At 57.0% G+C, this 17,801-nt stretch overlaps 8 protein-coding genes across 8 annotated transcripts; 3 read left to right on the top strand and 5 right to left on the bottom strand.

Annotated features, from left to right (window-relative positions):
- Nucleotides 1-69: 69 nt before the first annotated feature.
- BCV69DRAFT_310881 (hypothetical protein) lies at nucleotides 70-661 on the top strand (the record flags this gene model as incomplete). Its single annotated transcript, XM_025494823.1, has 3 exons — nucleotides 70-309; nucleotides 407-426; nucleotides 536-661. The coding sequence occupies exons 1-3, from the start codon at nucleotides 120-122 to the stop codon at nucleotides 659-661; spliced, it is 336 nt and encodes a 111-aa protein (XP_025350584.1). The 5' UTR covers nucleotides 70-119.
- A 15-nt stretch (nucleotides 662-676) lies between these two features.
- BCV69DRAFT_281040 (hypothetical protein) lies at nucleotides 677-1,431 on the bottom strand. Its single transcript, XM_025491836.1, has 3 exons — nucleotides 1,205-1,431; nucleotides 1,051-1,070; nucleotides 677-967 (listed from the first exon to the last, which is right to left on the bottom strand). Exons 1-3 carry the CDS (start codon nucleotides 1,311-1,313, stop codon nucleotides 839-841), a joined length of 258 nt encoding a protein of 85 aa, XP_025350583.1. The 5' UTR covers nucleotides 1,314-1,431; the 3' UTR covers nucleotides 677-838.
- Nucleotides 1,432-1,642: 211 nt separating this feature from the next.
- Nucleotides 1,643-5,748, bottom strand: BCV69DRAFT_281039 (hypothetical protein). The gene has a single exon (XM_025491835.1). It carries the CDS (start codon nucleotides 5,391-5,393, stop codon nucleotides 1,731-1,733), a length of 3,663 nt encoding a protein of 1,220 aa, XP_025350582.1. The 5' UTR covers nucleotides 5,394-5,748; the 3' UTR covers nucleotides 1,643-1,730.
- An 812-nt stretch (nucleotides 5,749-6,560) lies between these two features.
- BCV69DRAFT_256621 (hypothetical protein) lies at nucleotides 6,561-11,513 on the top strand. Its single transcript, XM_025490601.1, has one exon. The coding sequence runs from the start codon at nucleotides 6,949-6,951 to the stop codon at nucleotides 11,215-11,217; it is 4,269 nt and encodes a 1,422-aa protein (XP_025350581.1). The 5' UTR covers nucleotides 6,561-6,948; the 3' UTR covers nucleotides 11,218-11,513.
- A 98-nt stretch (nucleotides 11,514-11,611) lies between these two features.
- BCV69DRAFT_281037 (Got1-domain-containing protein) lies at nucleotides 11,612-12,733 on the bottom strand. The gene is made up of 3 exons (XM_025491834.1): nucleotides 12,488-12,733; nucleotides 12,139-12,409; nucleotides 11,612-12,042 (listed from the first exon to the last, which is right to left on the bottom strand). Exons 1-3 carry the CDS (start codon nucleotides 12,510-12,512, stop codon nucleotides 11,919-11,921), a joined length of 420 nt encoding a protein of 139 aa, XP_025350580.1. The 5' UTR covers nucleotides 12,513-12,733; the 3' UTR covers nucleotides 11,612-11,918.
- BCV69DRAFT_118793 (hypothetical protein) lies at nucleotides 12,171-12,991 on the bottom strand. Its single transcript, XM_025489138.1, has 2 exons — nucleotides 12,488-12,991; nucleotides 12,171-12,409 (listed from the first exon to the last, which is right to left on the bottom strand). The coding sequence occupies exon 1, from the start codon at nucleotides 12,834-12,836 to the stop codon at nucleotides 12,519-12,521; it is 318 nt and encodes a 105-aa protein (XP_025350579.1). The 5' UTR covers nucleotides 12,837-12,991; the 3' UTR covers nucleotides 12,171-12,409; nucleotides 12,488-12,518.
- Nucleotides 12,862-16,770, top strand: BCV69DRAFT_281036 (Suf-domain-containing protein). The gene is made up of 3 exons (XM_025491833.1): nucleotides 12,862-14,592; nucleotides 14,684-15,114; nucleotides 15,194-16,770. Exons 1-3 carry the CDS (start codon nucleotides 13,147-13,149, stop codon nucleotides 16,716-16,718), a joined length of 3,402 nt encoding a protein of 1,133 aa, XP_025350578.1. The 5' UTR covers nucleotides 12,862-13,146; the 3' UTR covers nucleotides 16,719-16,770.
- Nucleotides 16,747-17,716, bottom strand: BCV69DRAFT_281033 (hypothetical protein). Its single transcript, XM_025491832.1, has one exon. The coding sequence runs from the start codon at nucleotides 17,587-17,589 to the stop codon at nucleotides 17,041-17,043; it is 549 nt and encodes a 182-aa protein (XP_025350577.1). The 5' UTR covers nucleotides 17,590-17,716; the 3' UTR covers nucleotides 16,747-17,040.
- Between the last annotated feature and the right edge of the window lie 85 nt (nucleotides 17,717-17,801).

Genomic DNA, 17,801 nt, shown 5'->3' with positions numbered 1-17,801 from the left:
GTGGATAGCCACCTCCTTTGTTCTACATCTTCACTACAAACTGAACAAGGACACCACTGTGGACATCTCGCACGTCCTGCAGGCAAGACTTCTGTTCCTAGTGAGCTTACCTGGTCGGAATGCCGTCCAAACGCCCCGTCGAGCAGGGCGATGACGCAATCACCGCCTCAGCAAGTACAGTCAAGACAGAGATCAAAGCAGAGTCGGCCCTCGTCAAGCATAAGTCGACTCCAAGCATGAGCGCACTGCAGAGGAGTGGCTCTGAGAGTCCTAGCAAGAAGGCTCGCTCACAGCAGGCGTTCACGAAAGGTGAGGGCGTGGTAGTGAGGCTGTTGAGGACGAGTATCCGTGAGAAATGTGTCAGATGTCGAGCTCACATGATGACACTCATCCATTGAATCGGCAGAAGAAGACGAAATCATCATTGTGAGTATCCTTCACAGTAGACACCGCTGCTGTCGTGTCAGATGCTAGGTTCAGCTGAACCACTATTGACGCCATCAACACTCTCCACTCCTCTTCTTCCTGTGGCCAGAACCACCTCTTGCGCGATCGAGATGTACGAGGGATTAAGAAGTTGCTGCCCAACCGCAGGGATTCCTCACTCAGGTGTAGGGTAGACTATTTGACAAAGAAGATGAAGACGTGTGCGGGCACTTAGGCGACGATGACCAGCGGTCGCACGATGAGAAGAAGAACAAGGGGTCTCTCATGATCGATTGCCGATGCTGTCATTCTGTCTACATCCACCTTTCTCTTGCCATGCGACATGTCCCTCTCTATCTCGCTGTATTTCGTCTTCCCACCTAGCATTCTCCTGTCGATTTCCAGTTACCAGTTACCAACCACCAGCCAATCCCCTCATCTTTGCAAAGATCAACACTACCCTCTGTCTGACTGAGAATGGCACACGATCGGGGAACAGTCGTGCTAGATCGGCGAACTTCTTGAGGGAGTCGAGATAGTCCTGCCAATGGGAGATGGGAGAGGAGCCTGTCAGGAGGTGCGACATTTTGGACTGTGGGGAAGACAGATGGGCAAGGGACGCACGATGATGATCAGGTCTTCCTCTGCAGAATCGGCGAGTCGGCGAGAAAAGGGGATTGGACACGAGCATCAGCTATCGTCCATCTTCTCGTCTGTAGACAAGAACACCTCTAGCAGCTGGCTCAGTCTACATGTTGACCACACCTCGCCTCCTCACCTCGGGTAAAAGGCTTCGGCTTCTTCCTGCTACCTTTGCCCTTGTCAGTCCCTCGCTCGCTCTCTGGTACCCCGTCCTCGCTCTGTTCGCGCTTGCGCTTCGGTGGCATGATCTTGGAGGTAGTGGGGTGGATTGAGTGCCTGCGTGTGTGCGTGCGTGTGTATGTGTGTGTGTGAGCGAGTATGTCACTGAAAGTAGAAGGCGAGAGATGGCGAGGATCAAGGAGGTCACTCGATAGAGTAGGTGAATGAGACAAGACAAGAGCGAACAAAGCAACCTCGATGCGATTCTGACTCACGGCGATGGATCTTCCGGATGGCGTCACACACCTTGCTGGATTGCTCTCGGGGACGGCATGGACGATGGCGATTCTTCACACGGACAGTAGAAACAGTTCCTGAATCCGATCATGCCATCGCACTCCAACAATTCCTCGGAAATGGGCAAAAGAATGCTCTATTGACCAGGCTACGAGCAAATAATACATGACGGATTGATATCAGAACTCTTTCCACGAGCCACCGCTTCAGCCCCTCATCATCCATCCCTTCTTTTCCTTCTTCTCCTTCTCCTTCTCCTTCTTCTTGCTCTGCAAACCACCCTCTTCCCGCCGCTTCTGTTGCTCTAATCGAAACTTTTCCTGCTCCTCCTCCATCTGCCGAATGACAAAGGCAGCGGGTGCAGGAACACCATCCGGCCTATCGAGGAGGGTACTGCGTGCCGTTGAGGCCCCAGAAGTAATCGAGAGGGCGCGCTCTCGACCTCTTCCGATTGCAACGCCCGAGTGAAGGGAAGAAGTTGGAGATTTGCTCTCCGCAGCAGATGACCCAGCAGCCGATGCATTGGCAGCAGTAGCGTTCTCCTTGCTGAAATAGGATTTGGCTCGGGGCAACGGTGGAGGCGAGAGGAGAGCGTAGACGCCGCGCTTGTCGAATTGGGCCTCGAGCTCCGTCTGTGCATCGGCCCAGACGGGCACGGGGGCCAAGGCGGTGGCAGGACCCGTCTCGCTCTTCTCTGCTTGTCCATCGTGTTGCTCCGACGAGCTCGCTCTGCCACTTGCCCCACTGCCGGTTGCAGCGCTGCTCCTCCTACTGTCGTAACCCACACCGTCATTCTCTCCTGCATCGCCGGTCTCGGGCGCAAATTTGGTTGGCGCCGCTCCAGGGATGAGAGCCGGCACGTCATTGTCCTTGTCCGAATTGCTGATGCGCGACGGCAAGGGATTCTGACCCTGCAGGACGTGTGGTCCTGGGCCACCAGTAGCAGAGGTAGAGAAGGCGGAGACGGTTTCCATGGAAGATCGGGCGAAGCCTTTGGGCGTAGAGCCCACTGAAGTAGACCGCAGACCCACCTTGGAACGCGGACGACCCAGCCGTGCTTCGACGTAGGGTGAAAGAGAAGACCTCAGAGCCAGGACTGGCGAGTCTGGCTCTTCTTCCTCTCCTGCCTCTCGTGCATCATCCATCCGCCCCCCTCCTCGTGGCGAAGGCGGCGATCTCCGCTCTTGCTTCTCCTGAGCGCTCTCCTCGTCTTTGGTGCCTTTGGGGGACTCGTCCCTTTCAGGGATAGCAGGCGCAGAGCTCTTTGCCCAGCGACCTCTGCTAACGTCGTCGTTGTCTCCGAGCGCAAACCCGACTCTGAGGCCGCTACTCTTCCATCCCGCTCCCTTGAACCCCATCTTCTCTGCATCACTAGGTCTGATACCAATCAAGCCTTTGCTCTTCTTCTTCTTGATTCGCCCTGGTCTCGAGTCTTGCCCAACAACCGTCTCACCCGCCTCGCTTCCTCCGTCATCTGTTTCTTGATCTCCTTTGCCTGCTTGCAGACCCTGCCTGTATTTGGCTAGTGCCACACTGGTCACCCTGGACGGCATCGGTGTAGCCTCATCCTGCATGATAGTCGACGCGGACGGAGACAAGGCATCCGGCGTGGAGCCAGAAAAGGAGCCATCACTCGAGTCCTTGGATAGCGCTGAACGACGCTGTAGCGGAGAAGACTGGGCAGAGGCAGACGTGGGCCGATTGCGATCCCCATCCCCTCGGCTGGCCAATGCGTCGTCGCTTGCTCTGCGATGTGGTCCGGGTGAGTCTGATGCATTCGCCATCGCGCTAGAGCTTCCGTCTGGTGCTGGACTTGCATCGGTTTGACGGGTATCCCACTTGATTCGCTGCTGCGAGCGCTCTGGAGTAGCAGTGCCGGACTCTTCCTTTGCGTCCGGCCGAAGAGAAGGACTGGGAGGGGCGGCACTGGAAGAAGCGACTGAGCTCGTGGTGCTCGGCCTCAGCCTCTTGATGGGCGAGAGCTGGGCAAGCGAGGTGCTAGGAGACGAGCTCAGACTCTTGGTCACAAGAGGCCTGATGATACTGCCGCCGCTCTGCCGCCGCGATGCAAGAGATGCCTTGTCATTGCCATGGGTGGACGTGCTGCGATGGCTGTACTGAGACGAGGACCTATGCATAGGCTCCGCAGAGAGACCCGTCGGTTTGCTTTTGGGCTTCCTTGGCTCACCTGCGGACTTGCCATCTGCTGTCGTGTGCGCTGCAAAGATTGCGTCGATCACCTCGGAGGGATCTCTTTCCCAATTGCCCGATCCAGAAAATGCAAAAGCCAAGCTCTGTAGTTGAGCACGCTTCCTGCCCTTGCCAGAGACAGACAGTGCATTCCAGGAAGAGACTGGTGCGGTACTAGAAGAATGATGAGAAACATACCTTTCCTTCTTTGACCCACCATTCTTCAGGTTCTTGGACGGGATGCGTGTCGACTTGCTACCAGCAGCAAGCTTATCGAGGGTTGAGCTCTCCTTTTGACTTCTTCTATCAGAGAAATGGCGTATTGAGGCCGAAGAGGGCTCCCGCTGGAGTGTCTTGGACTCATTGTGCGAGCCACTCTGCTCACTCTCGGAGTCATTGCCTCGAGAGTGCTTAAGGAGCTGCTCTGATTCCGACCTCAGTCCCCCCATCACCAGTCCACGTCTGATGGGCGGGACAGTGTACTCGCGCGATCCCCCTATGTGCGTGATCTTGATGCTGATTTTTAGACTGGCATTTGTCTTGCTTTCTTGCAGAAGATACCGCCGCGTCTCCTGTCGTCGCAATTGTGGAAGAGGGGGTGGCAGAGTGCTGGTAGAGTGCTGGCTATGCTGGTGGTTGTGCTGATGGTGATGATGATGATGCTGATGGTGATGATGAGAATGATGGTGATCGTGGCTGTGATGCTGATGGGGCAGGTGCGTGTGTGCTGCCGTTTGTGGGCAGGGAGCATACTCTGCAAGATTGAGGACGACTACACCCAACGGCGCTGCATCGCTGGAGCTATGCGAATCTGTTTGAACATCCTGTCGTATGGTCACCTTGAGCTCGGAGTTGCCCAGCAGTCCCCACAGAGCCGGCTCCTCCTTATCCTCTTGCGAACGCAGATCACGATGAGAAGACCGGCTACGCAGACCCTTGCTGTCGTATCCTGAGTCCGCACTGGAGCCTTGCGGTTGTTGAGCCCCAGCCTTGGTCTTGTCTATGGCTACTCGAATGCCGGAATGAAAGCTTCGTCCCCACTTGACAGAGTGCTCATCAACTTCCTCCCATTCACTTGCGCCCCTGGGCTCAGCATGAAAGTTACTTGGTATCATACTACCACTGGCTGCGTCACTGAGATGTTGGTTGTTGCCGTGCTGAATTTCTCTAGACCGCCCCGTCGAGGTATCCTTCCGTGGTGAGCCGCTTTGCTCGGTGTCAAAGGAGCTTCGCCCGGGAGCTCCCGTAGAGTGATGGGGGCTGTCAGGGTGCTGTTGTTCTTTACGCTGGCGACGATGGAATATGCCTGAGAGGAAATTCGAGGAGGACTGATGTGCCCCGTGGGCCTCTTCATCATTGTAGATGCCCGAGGAAGCGTCGTCCTGCCGTGAATGGACAGAGTGGTCATCTCCGTGCTGGTCAGTCTGCTTTCCAGCCTCCTGGATGTCCTTGTGAAAGATTCTGGCGAGTTGTGAGCCGGCTGGTGTAGAGGTCCCACTACCCGCGCCGCCTCCGCTAGTGTAAGAGAGATGAGCAGAGTACTGATGAGGATTCCTGACTCTCCACTTGGCCTGAAAGCGCCCTGATATTAGTGGAACATCTTGAAGCTCGTGTAAGGTGACCTCGACGGCAAAGTATGCTGACCGATGCCCAAAGTGGAAAGGGAGGAGCGAAGACATGGCGAGCTCCTACTGCAGGCCGTATAGGCTACAAACGTGGTATGTGATGCAGAGGCAACCCTGCCTGCATTCTATATGTGTAAATCTAGGCTGGCTAGCAAGGGTCTTTCGGTAGCTAGCGTGCGCAGCAAGCAATGCTGAGTCGAGCTGAGCGAGCTGTTCAAACCATGAGGCAGGGCAGAGGCAGAGCAACTTGATCTGGCAGTGGCTTGCCGCCGCGCCGATGGTCCTGTTGCTTCGATGGGGAGCGAGTGGAATGTGAAGCAGCTAAGCAGGAACGATGAGGGTCTGAACTGACTCGGGGACGTGCTCATGCCCTGCAAGGCGGAAGCGGCAGTCGTGGTCGTGGTGCGGGTGGTGGTGGTGAGTGGAGCTTTGGCGCGAGGGCCGCGGGCCATGACACAATCACACGCGGAACGGCATCCTACCTCCGGCCGCCCGGCGGACGAGGCGCCGAAGACGCGCCTACGCCCGAAAGGAGGGGGGAAAGCAAGCTGGACAGGTCTGAGCTGGGCGGCAACAGGTCAAGCTGGCCTAGCCACCACAGTGGGACAGTGGCTTCATCGACGCCACCAAGGATCAACCGAGTAGAAAGTTGCTTTGCACAGTCCAAGTCGTCCCGATGCACATAAACATTACCGCCTTAGGGCGTGGATATATGCCACTGCCAAATCTTCCCTCACACTGATCGCTCCATCCGCGAGACGGCGCCTACAGGAATCTTGGGAAGGATGTGCCTGTATGCTACCGCTCTTCTGAGTATGTCTGATCTCTGCGGCAGCACCGTTTGCTACTGCTCATCCCTCACATATCCACATCATGACGGCTAGGGCGACGCGAAAGATCCAGACCTCCAACCATCCACTTGAGTACACAGACAAAGATACCTCGTGACCTTCCATGCGGTTTTCTGAGGGATGAGTGTGAATGAACTTCATTCTAGCGGCACTGTCGCTTTCAATAGCCAGCACGTCCTGTCATGGCAGTCATGGCTGGAGGATGGAGGGCGTGGCTGCCTCCCCTCTGTCTGCATTCTCCCGTTTGCCCGCCCAAAAATACCCAGCCCGTGGCTGGGCGGGCTTTGTAGGCGCAAGTGTGGCGGAAGTGCGGAAGTGAGGAATGCCGCCAAACCTAGATTTCACCCTTGGCAGCTCAGATGCGGGACACACCATCGGCCCACCTGCAGCACTGAATCAACGACGTGGGGGGAGAGAGAGAGGTGAAGGAGGAGGAGAAGGCCGAGCGTTGCTGCATACACCCGGCGTCACATCGGACATGCTACTGTTCCGCCTAGGTTCTGGCCCCGACGCTCGCTAAACACTTCCTGCTTCTTTTCCCACTGCCCGTGGAGCGGAGCAACTAGTCTAGAAGCGACACGGGCTCCTCGTGGTCCTCCAAGGCCTAGAGATCATCCCCACGCCTGCCTGTGCATATCCATTCATTGATTCTGATTCTTGTCGTCTCCCTGGACCACTCCTACCAGTGGCAGGCATTGTCATCTCCCGCTGCCACGCTCCGTGTTCTGTCCCGCTATCCCCACCACACTAGCGTTGTCATGCCTGCCTCTCCCACTCGCCCGTCCTTCGGGGGCTCGTCTCTACCGCCGGCCTCTCCGTCAAGCGGATCAGCAGCTGCGTCGACCTCTACGCTCTCCTCATGGCGAGCCAGACCTCTTCGAAAAGGACCTCTGACCAGCGGCGCGATCCGTACAGGCTCCTTCCTAGGAGGCTTGTCTGGCCAGTCCTCGCCGCCCACTCCTCCCGAATCCTCGCTTCCAGCCTCGCCGCGGCCTGGCACGCCCTCGTCTCCTCACGAAGATGAACGCAAGGTTCCATCCTCCACCACCATCGTGCGACGTGCAGGTCAGCTCGCAGATCTTACTCCCGAGTCCGAGGGCCCCATCGATCCCAAGGCTGCGAGTCGAGCCGCTGCCGCTGCAGCCGCCGAAGAATACTTCTACGCCATGCGTGTATCTGGAGCAGAGTGGGCTCGTCCGCCTCCTGCAGGCAGCGATGGTACAGCACCTCTGAAGCCTGCCCCGCGCTCTCAGAAGCCGAGATCCGAGAGCAACAGCAGCAATTCGCTCAAGAGCGGCATGGCTTTCTCCCAGCATTTGTCGTCCTCGCCATCTGCAAACAATACGTGGAGCTCCTCTTCCAGAGCTCAAGCATCCTCGGCCGGTCGTTCGACGATGCTCGGAAGCCCTACGCGTTCAACAATTCTGTTGGGCAATCTCGGGCGTCAGCGCTCCTTCGATGCCTCTGCCGTGTCAGAGGAAGCAGCGGGGGCCTATCAGGGCGGAAGCGAGGAACAAAGGAGCGTCGTAGATGGCGCGTTGCGTTACAGACGCAGCTCTGCCCAGCAAACGCCCAGGCTCCGCAGTGGATCCGTCTCTGCGACTGCGACTGTGATTGCGAGTAATCGGGGCGCCTCACCATCACCACGTCGGCCTTCATCACCATCGTTGTCTACTTGGGCGTCGCGATGGGCGCGCGATGTGCCAGACGAGTCTCAGCCACGGTCCCAGTCTCAGTCGACCCCGCTGACGCACGCGCCGCCCGGGAATCCGGTGGCATCGACGCCTGCCGCCCCGATCACCACCCTCTCATCTCCGCTGCCCACCACATCCAACTGTTCACATCTCGACGTCCCCACGTCCATCCCGGCCCTTTCCACCAAGAAGACCGGATCCCCTACACCATGTACTTCTCCCTCACTTCGTAACGACTACGAAGAACAATCACCTCGCCAACGCGCCTTTCACTCTCCCTCGTTATACCACACTGGCGCCAGAAGCCCACCTACTACCCGCCAGCCCCTCACTACCTGTGTGGACGAGCTAGGCCCTCTGAAGCCCGTGAGAGGCAGCTCTGCTTCCAGCCCTCGCGTCAACGAGCGCAGACCGTCTTCTGGCCACCGCTCCATCGCAAGTCCGCCTTCGAGCTACAAGGAAAAGGACCAGGAAGGCGACGAAGACACGCCAGCCCCACCTCCTGCTGACGGCCTCCTGAAGCCCCTGCCTCCTCCTTTCCGTGCTGGTGGCCTTCGTCGCCCCTCAATTGATTCCCTCTCATCGGCATCACCTTCCAAGAAGCCCTTGATCCCTCTTTCAGCGTTCATTGACCCTGTCAGCGCCAGCGGGTATCGCCTGCCCAAAACAGACGAAGAGGGTACCAGCATGAGCTACGAGACCACTGGCGTTGGCTCTCCTTCATTCAACGCGAACACTCGGCGTTCTTCAGCAGCCTCTCAGAATGATTCACTCCGGAAGCTCAACAGCTCTGCTTTGTCGCAAGACACGACCGGGCAGAACAGCACAGACAGCGGTACTTCGCAGCTCGGGGCAGGTCCATCGATCACAAGACCACAGCACAACGGCGCTGCCCCTCTAGCACAGTCGGATACACACGACACTGACCGGGCTTTATTCGTCAGTCAGGATCTGCCAGCGCTCAAGCGGACATTCGATGGCTCATCACTCTCACACAAGGACTCTTTCGGTGGCTTCCGCTCGGAGTCCGCTCCTTCCGCTGCGATGTCGAGACTAACCAGCGCAGACACATCCAACATTGACCGTGTTAGTGAGGAGGCAGAAGACAACGTCGAAACCAAGACCAAGGATACGACCCTGTCGGGTGAAGCGGGCGGCAGTACCGCTTTGCACAACAATCTGCGGACCAGTCAAGATTCGGCGGAAAGCCGCATCAATCGCTCCGCAGACTACACTACTAGCATGATCGAGAAGGGGCCTGAAAGCGTCGCGCTGTCTCAGGCCAATGGTGTATCAAGGAGTGGATCGTCTGGAAACCGTCCCGTGGTGAGCGGTCAGAGCATCGCTGCTCACTGGCCTCGCCGAGCACCCACAGAAGCTGGCCCAGCCTCCTCCATGTCTCCTTCTGGCGCAACCATTACAAGACCACGGAATGAAAGTACTACGACAAGCAGCAAAGATCGCAGCGAGCAGAGACTTGCGGCCTCTTCCCGGCGGGACAAGGGCTCATCACGGCATACTGGCAAAGGCGAGTCTGGCCGCACCAGCTCCCAACGTCTCCTCAAGCCCAACTTTCCCTCTGCGCCTGTAGCGCCGGCACCTCCACCGCTCATGTACTGGTCTCGAGCACCAGTCCACGGCGCGGTACCTAAGCGCAGCTTCCGAGCGCATACCGCGACTTTATGTGACGATACCATGTGGTTGTTCGGGGGATGCGATTCGAGAGGCTGCTTCAGCTCACTGTGGTGCTTCGATATCGAGACCATGTGCTGGTCGCGACCAAAAGTGACAGGAGACTGTCCCACACCGCGGCGAGCTCATTCGACCACAGTCGTAGACAAACGTCTCTACGTCTTCGCTGGAGGCGACGGACCTCATTACTTTCAAGATCTGTACGTCTTCGACATTGTCGCATTAAAGTGGACGAAGCCTGATGTCTACGGGGCTTTGCCGCCTCCGAGGCGAGCACATACCGCGAATTACTGGAACGGGCATATTGTCATCTTTGGAGGCGGCAATGGTGTCGGAGGCCTCAATGATATCTGGCTGCTGGATGTGAGAGATCCAGATCGGCTTGAATGGAAGAAGATGGAATGCGCAGGAAAGGTGCCTGTTGGCCGGGGTTACCACTCAGGCAACATCGTGGATGACAAATTGATCATCATTGGAGGTTCAGATGGTCATATGAGCTTCAACGACATTCATGTGCTGAAGTTGGACGGAGCTCTGACACTGGGTGCAAGTGGTCATCTGAATCCTACCTGGTACCAAGTCAAGACGGATGAAAGACACAATCGCCTAGGTCACACCTCTACCCAGGTGGGGTCATACCTATTCGTCTTTGGAGGTCACGATTCCAACGAGTACACCGGCGAGCTCATGACCCTCAATCTGGTCAACCTGCAATGGGAGTCGAGGAGAGCCTGTGGCAAGCCACCTGCAGGTAGAGGGTATCATCAAGCGTGGCTCAAGGACTCTCGGCTGTTCATTCACGGCGGCTTTGATGGAAGAGAAATCTTCGACGACCTCTATTACCTCGATCTCGCAGCCTCCTCATACCTTCCTCAGATTACCCAATTCGAGGTTTCTCTGGAGAACGAGGAGGAAGAGTTCGAAATTGGTGAAGAAGAGGAAGAGGAAGACTCTTCTGGATTCGACGATGGAGCCGGTCATCAGTACACCTACAGCGAAGACGGCACCACAGACGAGGAGAACGCCATGCGGAACGCTCACGCCATGCACGGTGCCGCGCTTCGTGGTGCCCCGGGCCCTTACTCGATGAGAACAGGAGACAGTGGCAGCTCCAACGGCTTTCCAATGGCCAGAGGAGCAAGTGGGGGACCCCTCACTACCCCAGTGGATCTCACCGCAGGTCCGCTAGGCGTGGGTCTCAGCCCGACCACCCCGCCGCACTCGCTCCCTCCCGTGGCGAGTCCCTTTCGCGGTAATGCCCTGAGCAGCGCCAGTGGAGGGACTGGAGTCACACGAGGCTCCGAGCCGAGCATAGTCGCCTCTGGTCCCGCCGTCAACTCACTACAGCAGCAGCAGCAGCAGCAAGCCGTACGCTCCGGCTCCGGCTCGATCAACGAGGTTGAGATGAACAGAGGCGCCGATGTGCTTCCCGGGCCTGGGCTCTCCCTGAGGGATCGCAGAGGCATGGGCGCTGCGAGTGCTACGGTCACCACACCACCAGGCGGTAGTGGAGGGGGCGCAGTAGAAGGAGCGGGCAAGTCTGGACTTGGAAGAATGCAGTTCCCTCCTAGGAGAGCGGGGGGGAGTACTGCTCCTGGAGGGGCAGGGGCGGGTGGTGGTGCGAAGGCGAACATGATCTAGAGGAGGACGTGGAAGGGGAGGAGCGACACAGAGGCGGGAGATCCTTCCGAGTTGGAGCTTGAAGATCATGAGCTGCTTGTCAGGAAAGGGACAGGAATCTTCCAGGTTCCAGAGGGAGGAGGTGGGCAACCCTCGCATCAGGTCCACTGTCAAACGTCACACTGGAAGCGGGCGCATAATTGTACACAGAGAAAGAGAGAGAGAGAGAGACTCGGACGAAAGAGCGCTGGCGCTTTCCCCCCTTTATTGGTCGAAGAAGACAATTTAGCATAATACCAGAGTGTCCTTGTCCTGCCTACTCTTGCCTCTGCCTCTTTTTGATATGATGTTGCACGAGTTTTGGACAGAGAGCGATGACATTTCAACGCGATGGGCTCACAGGCGATGCGGTAGGTGTTAGGCGCCAAGTGTCTCTATGATATGATTCCGATTCAGGGCAGGTAAAAAGGTGCGATAGAATGGTACAGCGGAGCGGCTTGGGATCTTCCTTTGACGACCCACCCTCCTCGGCTGATTTGTCCTGGTCGATGGCAGCAGCGATCTTTTGCAGCCCTTCAAATCCGGTCTGCCGGGCCTCGTCTGACGCTCCCCCCCTTCTTCCTGAAAGCTCGGCAGTGGCCCACTGACCGGTACGATCCACGTCCTTTTCTTATTTCGCTTTTGCTCTCTCATCGATTTACACATTGATCCTATCGCTCGGCTCAGACGGCTGATGTCCTGGATCCCGCCAGCCTGTCCAGAACGGCTCTTACCCCCGGTGCATTGAGCAGTGGTCCGATGAAGGGGAGTTGGCGTAGGAAGTTTAGAATCACGGGGAAGAAGTCACTGTGAGGGATTTTGAAAGGGGAGAAAGGGTTACTTTACATTGCCACCCGAGTCTTTTAATTGCGGGAGGGCTCGCTTCCCCTTCTTCTTACTCACCCAAAGAGGTTCAAGAATCCAAACATCTCCACTAGCATCCCCACGAAGGTCCATCTACAAAAGACCAGTATCATCCCCGTGAAGAAGCAGATGCTTCCTCTAATCTTTTGTTTCCTTGCGAAAAAGTAAAAGGTCTTTTGAGGACCGATGAGGAGGGTGATGCCTGATGTGAAGAGGACATTTCCTAGGGCGAGGAGGGCGGCATCGAAGAAGAGGATGATGCCGAGGATGAGGAAGAGGGAACCTATTGAGACGAGGCCGACGCCGATTTCTGCAGAAAAGGAGTGAGGGAACGAGATCAGCTCTCGAAGGTGAGGATTACCTCACTAGGTAAGATCGTCCTACTCACTTTGTTGGTCATTGAGCCAGACCATTGTGAATTAGCAGACCGGGGGCGCTGGGCTGAGCGAGGTGACGTGTAGCTCTGAGGTGAGAAGCAGTGGGAGCAATTGCTTTGGCGCGCCTGAAATGGTACAGTAGCAGAGGAACGGCAGTGAAGACGATGATGAGTTAGTGTATGAAGACGACAAGGTTTGTGGTAGGGAAGAAGGTTGTTGATGCTGTCGCCTGCTGTTGTTGTTGTCTGTTGCTTGTGTTGCTGCTGCTGTGTTTCGGTATCGGCAATGGTGCTCCCGCATCTGAGCTTGGGCCAGGCCAGCCTCGCGCGCGGAGGCAGAGCAGAGGCAGCACATCTCCATCCACGCTGCCTAGGTAGATTCAGACCTTCTCAACTCCTTCTCCTTCATCGGACCATAACTCTCTCCTCTTCCATCCCGCAACCTTCTTCTCTTCCTTCCTTATTAGAGCAACGACGCAATCTACATGCCAAGGGTGTGAAGTCTGCCACATCCCGTCTGAGACAGCCACAGATCCATCTCACTGTCCTTGTGATCTAGAGTGGGAAATTCGCACTGCTTCTTTCCCTGCGTGCTACTACTACCTCGTCTGAGTGCGGCCCCTTGGCGAGTCCCTCTTTGCATTGACGTCTCCTTCGTCTGATCACAAGCAATGGATCCTCGTCTGGCTCGCATGGCGGCTTTGAAGCAGGAGAAGGAGGCAAAGCAGAGGGCCGCTCAGGCATTGGAGACGGAGGCAGCAGCCTCACAGCAAGGGAGCAGTGACAGTCAGTCTGCCCTGCATTCTACAGATGAGCTAGTGTCATCTTCGGAGGCAAACGATGTAGACGGCACTGAGCTCCCGCAGACCGCCCCTGCCGCCGATGATGAGGACGACGATGTGGATGGAGAGGAGAATGTGGAAGGTGATGCAGACGCCGAAGGGGATGACGATGAAGACGACGACGGCGTTGACGGAGAGGAGCAGACACAGCAAAAGCAAGAGGGCGAACAGGAGGAAGAAGTCAAGCCAGCAGTGACAGAAGCAACGAGCGGGCCAAACGGCGATACCACTCAGGAACAAGGCCCCTCCACCGTCTCAGCAGCAGTCACCGATGGCACGCAGGAAGTGCAGACTGGCGGAGAGGAGGACGATGATGCCGATGGAGAGGCCATGGAAGAGAGCGATGGCGAGGAAGAGGCCGCACAAGAACAGCAGCAGCAGCAGCAGCAGCAGCAGCAGACTGGTCAAGCTCAGCCGCAAGAAGAGACGGTCACTGAGGCAATCATTGAGCCCACGTCCGAGATCATCAAAGCCGAAGCTGCAGTCTCGCCTCCCCAGCCTCAAGCCGATTCAAAGACTGCTCCTCTACAGCCGCTATCTCAAAAGGCAGAAGCTCGCGATCAAGTCGATGCATTCCTTGCTCAAATCCAAGCTCAACAAAGCAACGGTGCTCTACAGTCCTCTTCTGCTCCACAACCTGATCTTTCGACACCTGCTGCCCGTCGAGCCCACCTGCTGGCTCGTTTAGAGAAGGAGCCGCGAGATTCGGAAGCCTGGCTTACTCTGCTGGCTGACTCTGAGTCACGACTGGCAGAAGGTGACCCTACGTGGACGATTGATGATGTCCGCTCGACATACGACAAGTTTTTGGAGGTATACCCCTGCGCGGCGAGACAGTGGCTGGCTTACATCGACCTGGAGCTCTCTCTCTCCAACTTTCAGCAAGTAGAAGCGCTCTTCACTCGCTGCCTGCGGAGTACCCCGTCCGTGTCGCTTTGGAAAAGTTATCTTTCCTACACCCGCAGAGTCAATCCGCTTCCTGCCCCTAGCGGATCTGGAGACGAGGAAGGCGAACGTGGGCGCGTACGGCGTCTGATCGAGGAAGCATATGAGTTTGCAACTCGCCATGTGGGCATGAGTCGAGATGCTGGAGAGATCTGGGGCGAGTACATCAAGTTCATCAAGGATCGTGAAGCCAAGACGCCCTGGCAGAGTGGGCAGAAGATGGACGATCTGAGGAAGATCTACCAGAGGGTGGTTGGGATCCCTCTTGCAAATGTTGAAGCCATCTGGAGGGAGTATGATCAATTCGAGAATGGCTTGAACAGAGTTACGGTGAGGCAGCCGTCAAGAAGAGAGCGCTTGATGCACGGAGCGAGTGAGCTGACAGACTTTTCTTCCACCCCTTTGCTGTTGACGTTCCCAGGCCAAAAAGTTCCTCGCAGAGCGATCAGCCGCGTACATGACAGCTCGTAGCGCTTTGCGCGAAATGCGTCACCTGGTCGACCACCTCCATCGTCCCTTGCTTCCTCGCCTCCCTGCATGGGTCACCACTGCTACGGCCCCTCCACCTACCTCAGCAGACCTCTCTCGAGACCGCGAACGGCTCGAGGCGTGGAAGGCTTACCTGCAATGGGAGGAAAGCGATCCGCTGGAGCTGGGTGAAGGGGAGGGAGCTGCCCCTGGCACGAACGAAGTGTTGCGGAAACGGGTTGAAGTTGCGTACGCTAAGGCTACCATGCACATGAGGTTCAACAGCGAAGTCTGGTGGATGGCGAGCCGTTGGGCTGAGAGCTGCGGAAGGACAGAAGAGAGTGTGCAATGGCTGAAGGATGGTATGAAGGCATGCCCCGGCAGGTGAGTAGGTCTGACTTACTGCTTCGAGCACGCAAAGGCTTCTGTGATCTGACTTTCCTTCCCTCAACCCTACGTACAGCTATCTTCTGTCCTTTGCATATACAGAGTCCTGCGAGACTCGAGGCGTCACGTCGGATTGCTCGGCAGTCTTCGAAGCCCTGCTCAGTCATACTCACTCGCAGATTGAGGCTCTCGAAGCCGAGCTGGAAGCATCTCTCTCTTCGATCGACGTCTCAGCTGCAGCTGCCCGATCACAGGTCTTGGCCGCAAAGCGCGATGCAGGAGATGCAGACGAGCTGGAAGGTGAAGAGAGGGAGGAGGAGCGCAAGCTCGAGGAGGCCCGAGATGCTCAAAAGGAAGCGTTGCGAGCGACAATGAAGCCTCGCATTGATTCGCTGAAGGAAGAGGCCTCGCTGGTCTGGATCCGTTGGATGCACTTTGTGAGGAGAACAGAGGGTCTGCGACCCACCAGAGCCATCTTCTCCAAGGCTCGAAGGTCGCCTCACGTCACCTGGCAGATCTACGAAGCCAGCGCACTGATGGAGTACCACTGCTCCAAGGACGCCAACGTCGCTACAAAGGTCTTCGAATTGGCTCTCAAGACCTTTGGCAGCGATGAGGCTTTTGTGGTGCGATACTTGGACTTTCTCATCTCCATCAACGACGAGAACAATGCACGCTCTCTCTTCGAACGGACGCTCCCTTCCTTCCCGCCGAATCGAGCTCGCCCGCTATGGTCGCGCTGGGCGTCGTACGAGTACACGTTTGGGGACTCTACCTCGATTCGCAAGCTCGAGGCGCGTCTGGCAGAAATGTACCCTGAAGAGTCGCCCCTGAAGCGGCTGCGAGATCGTTCTGCCTATGGCGATTTGGAGGTGATAGGGCTCAGGGATTTGGGAGAGGAGCGGCTTGGAGAAAAGGGTGGAGCTACAGCTGCTGAGCGGGCGGTGCTAGCAGCGAACAGCGAAGTAGCGCCTGCCAGTGCAATTTCGGCAGCAGCAGCCGGCGATGCTGCCATTACGGCAAAGGCAGTCGCTGCTGCTGCTGCCGTGTCGACAACGAAGCGCGAAGAGGGCAACAATGACCTCAAGCGCGGAAGAGAGGCGGGTGATGATGGAGCTAATAAGAGGAGGGGAATGGGTTTGGGCGCTACCCCTCCTGCTGGACCACCAGCAGCAGGCAGCAGGAGCTCTCTCCCTCCACAAGGAGCCGTCTTCCCCGCAGCGGGCAGTGGAGGACCGAGCAACGGATTCCAGCCACAACAGCAGCAGCAGCAGCAATTCGGTACACCCCCACCTCTCCCCTCCCTCGCAGATGGAATCCTCTATTTCCTTTCCCTTTTGCCCAATGCACGCTCATTCGACGGACCTAGACTCCCCGCCGAACAGGTCATGGAGGCAGTCAGAAGCAGCAACATTGCTGCGCCTGCACCAGGTGTACTTGGTGCGCCTGGTATGGCAGGAGGAGCAGCAGGACCGGGCATGGGTCCAGCTGGAGCACCGGGAGGGTGGGCTGCTGGGAGAGGAGCAGGAGTGGTGCCGCCTTTGGGCCCTTCCGGAAGAGGTGGAGGGGTGGTTGGGAGAGGTGCGAGGAGGAGATTCTAAGAAGAGGAGGCGCCGCGTGTGTGTGGTCGTCTAATATCATATAGTACATTGCATAGCATACGAAGAGGCTGAGTTGAATAGTGACAGAGCGTTGACGTCTCCCACAGAGGGAGGGGAAAACAGGCAGCGAGATCTATGCCGCTCTGAATCTGGACCACGCTAGGAAAAGGGCAGAGTAAGAGGTGCAGCCCATTCGCGAGGTATACGCGCTCTTCTCTCCTAGACTCACATCCTCCTCTGTTTCATCTCACACAACGCTTGCATATCATTCGATGCCAAGAACCGCCTTCCCATCTTTTCCTCCTTCCCTTTCACATCCTCCTCACCGCTCCTTCCCCAAAGTAAACACTTCTCCCTCTCCAGTTTTCCTCGCCCGTGCCTGAGCAGCCTCAACGGCTCTAGCACTCGCATTGCTCACTGCAAGTTCACGCTGCTTTTCCGCTCTAGATTGAGCTCCTCCCTCCCCTCCTCCTACTCCTCCTCCACTACCTCCCTTGAAAAAACTTAAGATAGAGTTGGAAGAGGAGGGAGAGGAAGAAGAAGAGGCTTGTTGAAGAGATGAGAGGACAGATGCATTCCCTACCCCGCCTGAAGAAGGCTCGCGAGCTTCACCTGACGAGGTGAAACTTTGTGCTGGACCTGTCCCCGTTCCTCCTACTCCCGCTGCTGCTGAGCTACCGCTCGAAGAAGAAGAAGAAGAGGAGGAGGAGGAGGAGGAGGGGGAGGAGGAAGTAGCGTCCTCTGGACGGAAAGTGCCATTGGTATCCTCGGCGTACTGTCGCAGGATTGGATCGAAGATGTAGGCTCCGCTGACCATGCCTAGGGCGGCGGCGGCCAGGAGAGGGATGATTCGTTGGGATGCTCCGGACATGTTGATGGGTGAGCCTGGTGGACTTTACTGCTGAGTGTATGGAGGTAGCCTAGCCTACGGAAGTAAGGAAGCTGGAGTAGTAAAGTAAAGGTCGCAGGAGTGGAGGCTTGATAGGAAGGACTGGAATGGATTGGATAAGTCAGGCGAGGCGAAGCGGAGGCAGACGCAGGAGAAAAATCAAGTTGGCCCAGGCGGCGCTCCACTCGACTCTG

This window comes from Pseudomicrostroma glucosiphilum (assembly GCF_003144135.1).
Source record: "Pseudomicrostroma glucosiphilum strain MCA 4718 unplaced genomic scaffold BCV69scaffold_2, whole genome shotgun sequence".
Classification (NCBI taxonomy): Eukaryota; Fungi; Basidiomycota; class Exobasidiomycetes; order Microstromatales; family Microstromataceae; genus Microstroma; species Microstroma glucosiphilum.
The sequence above is the reverse complement of the archived record's forward strand: the minus strand, read 5'-3'. Positions and strand labels throughout refer to the sequence as shown.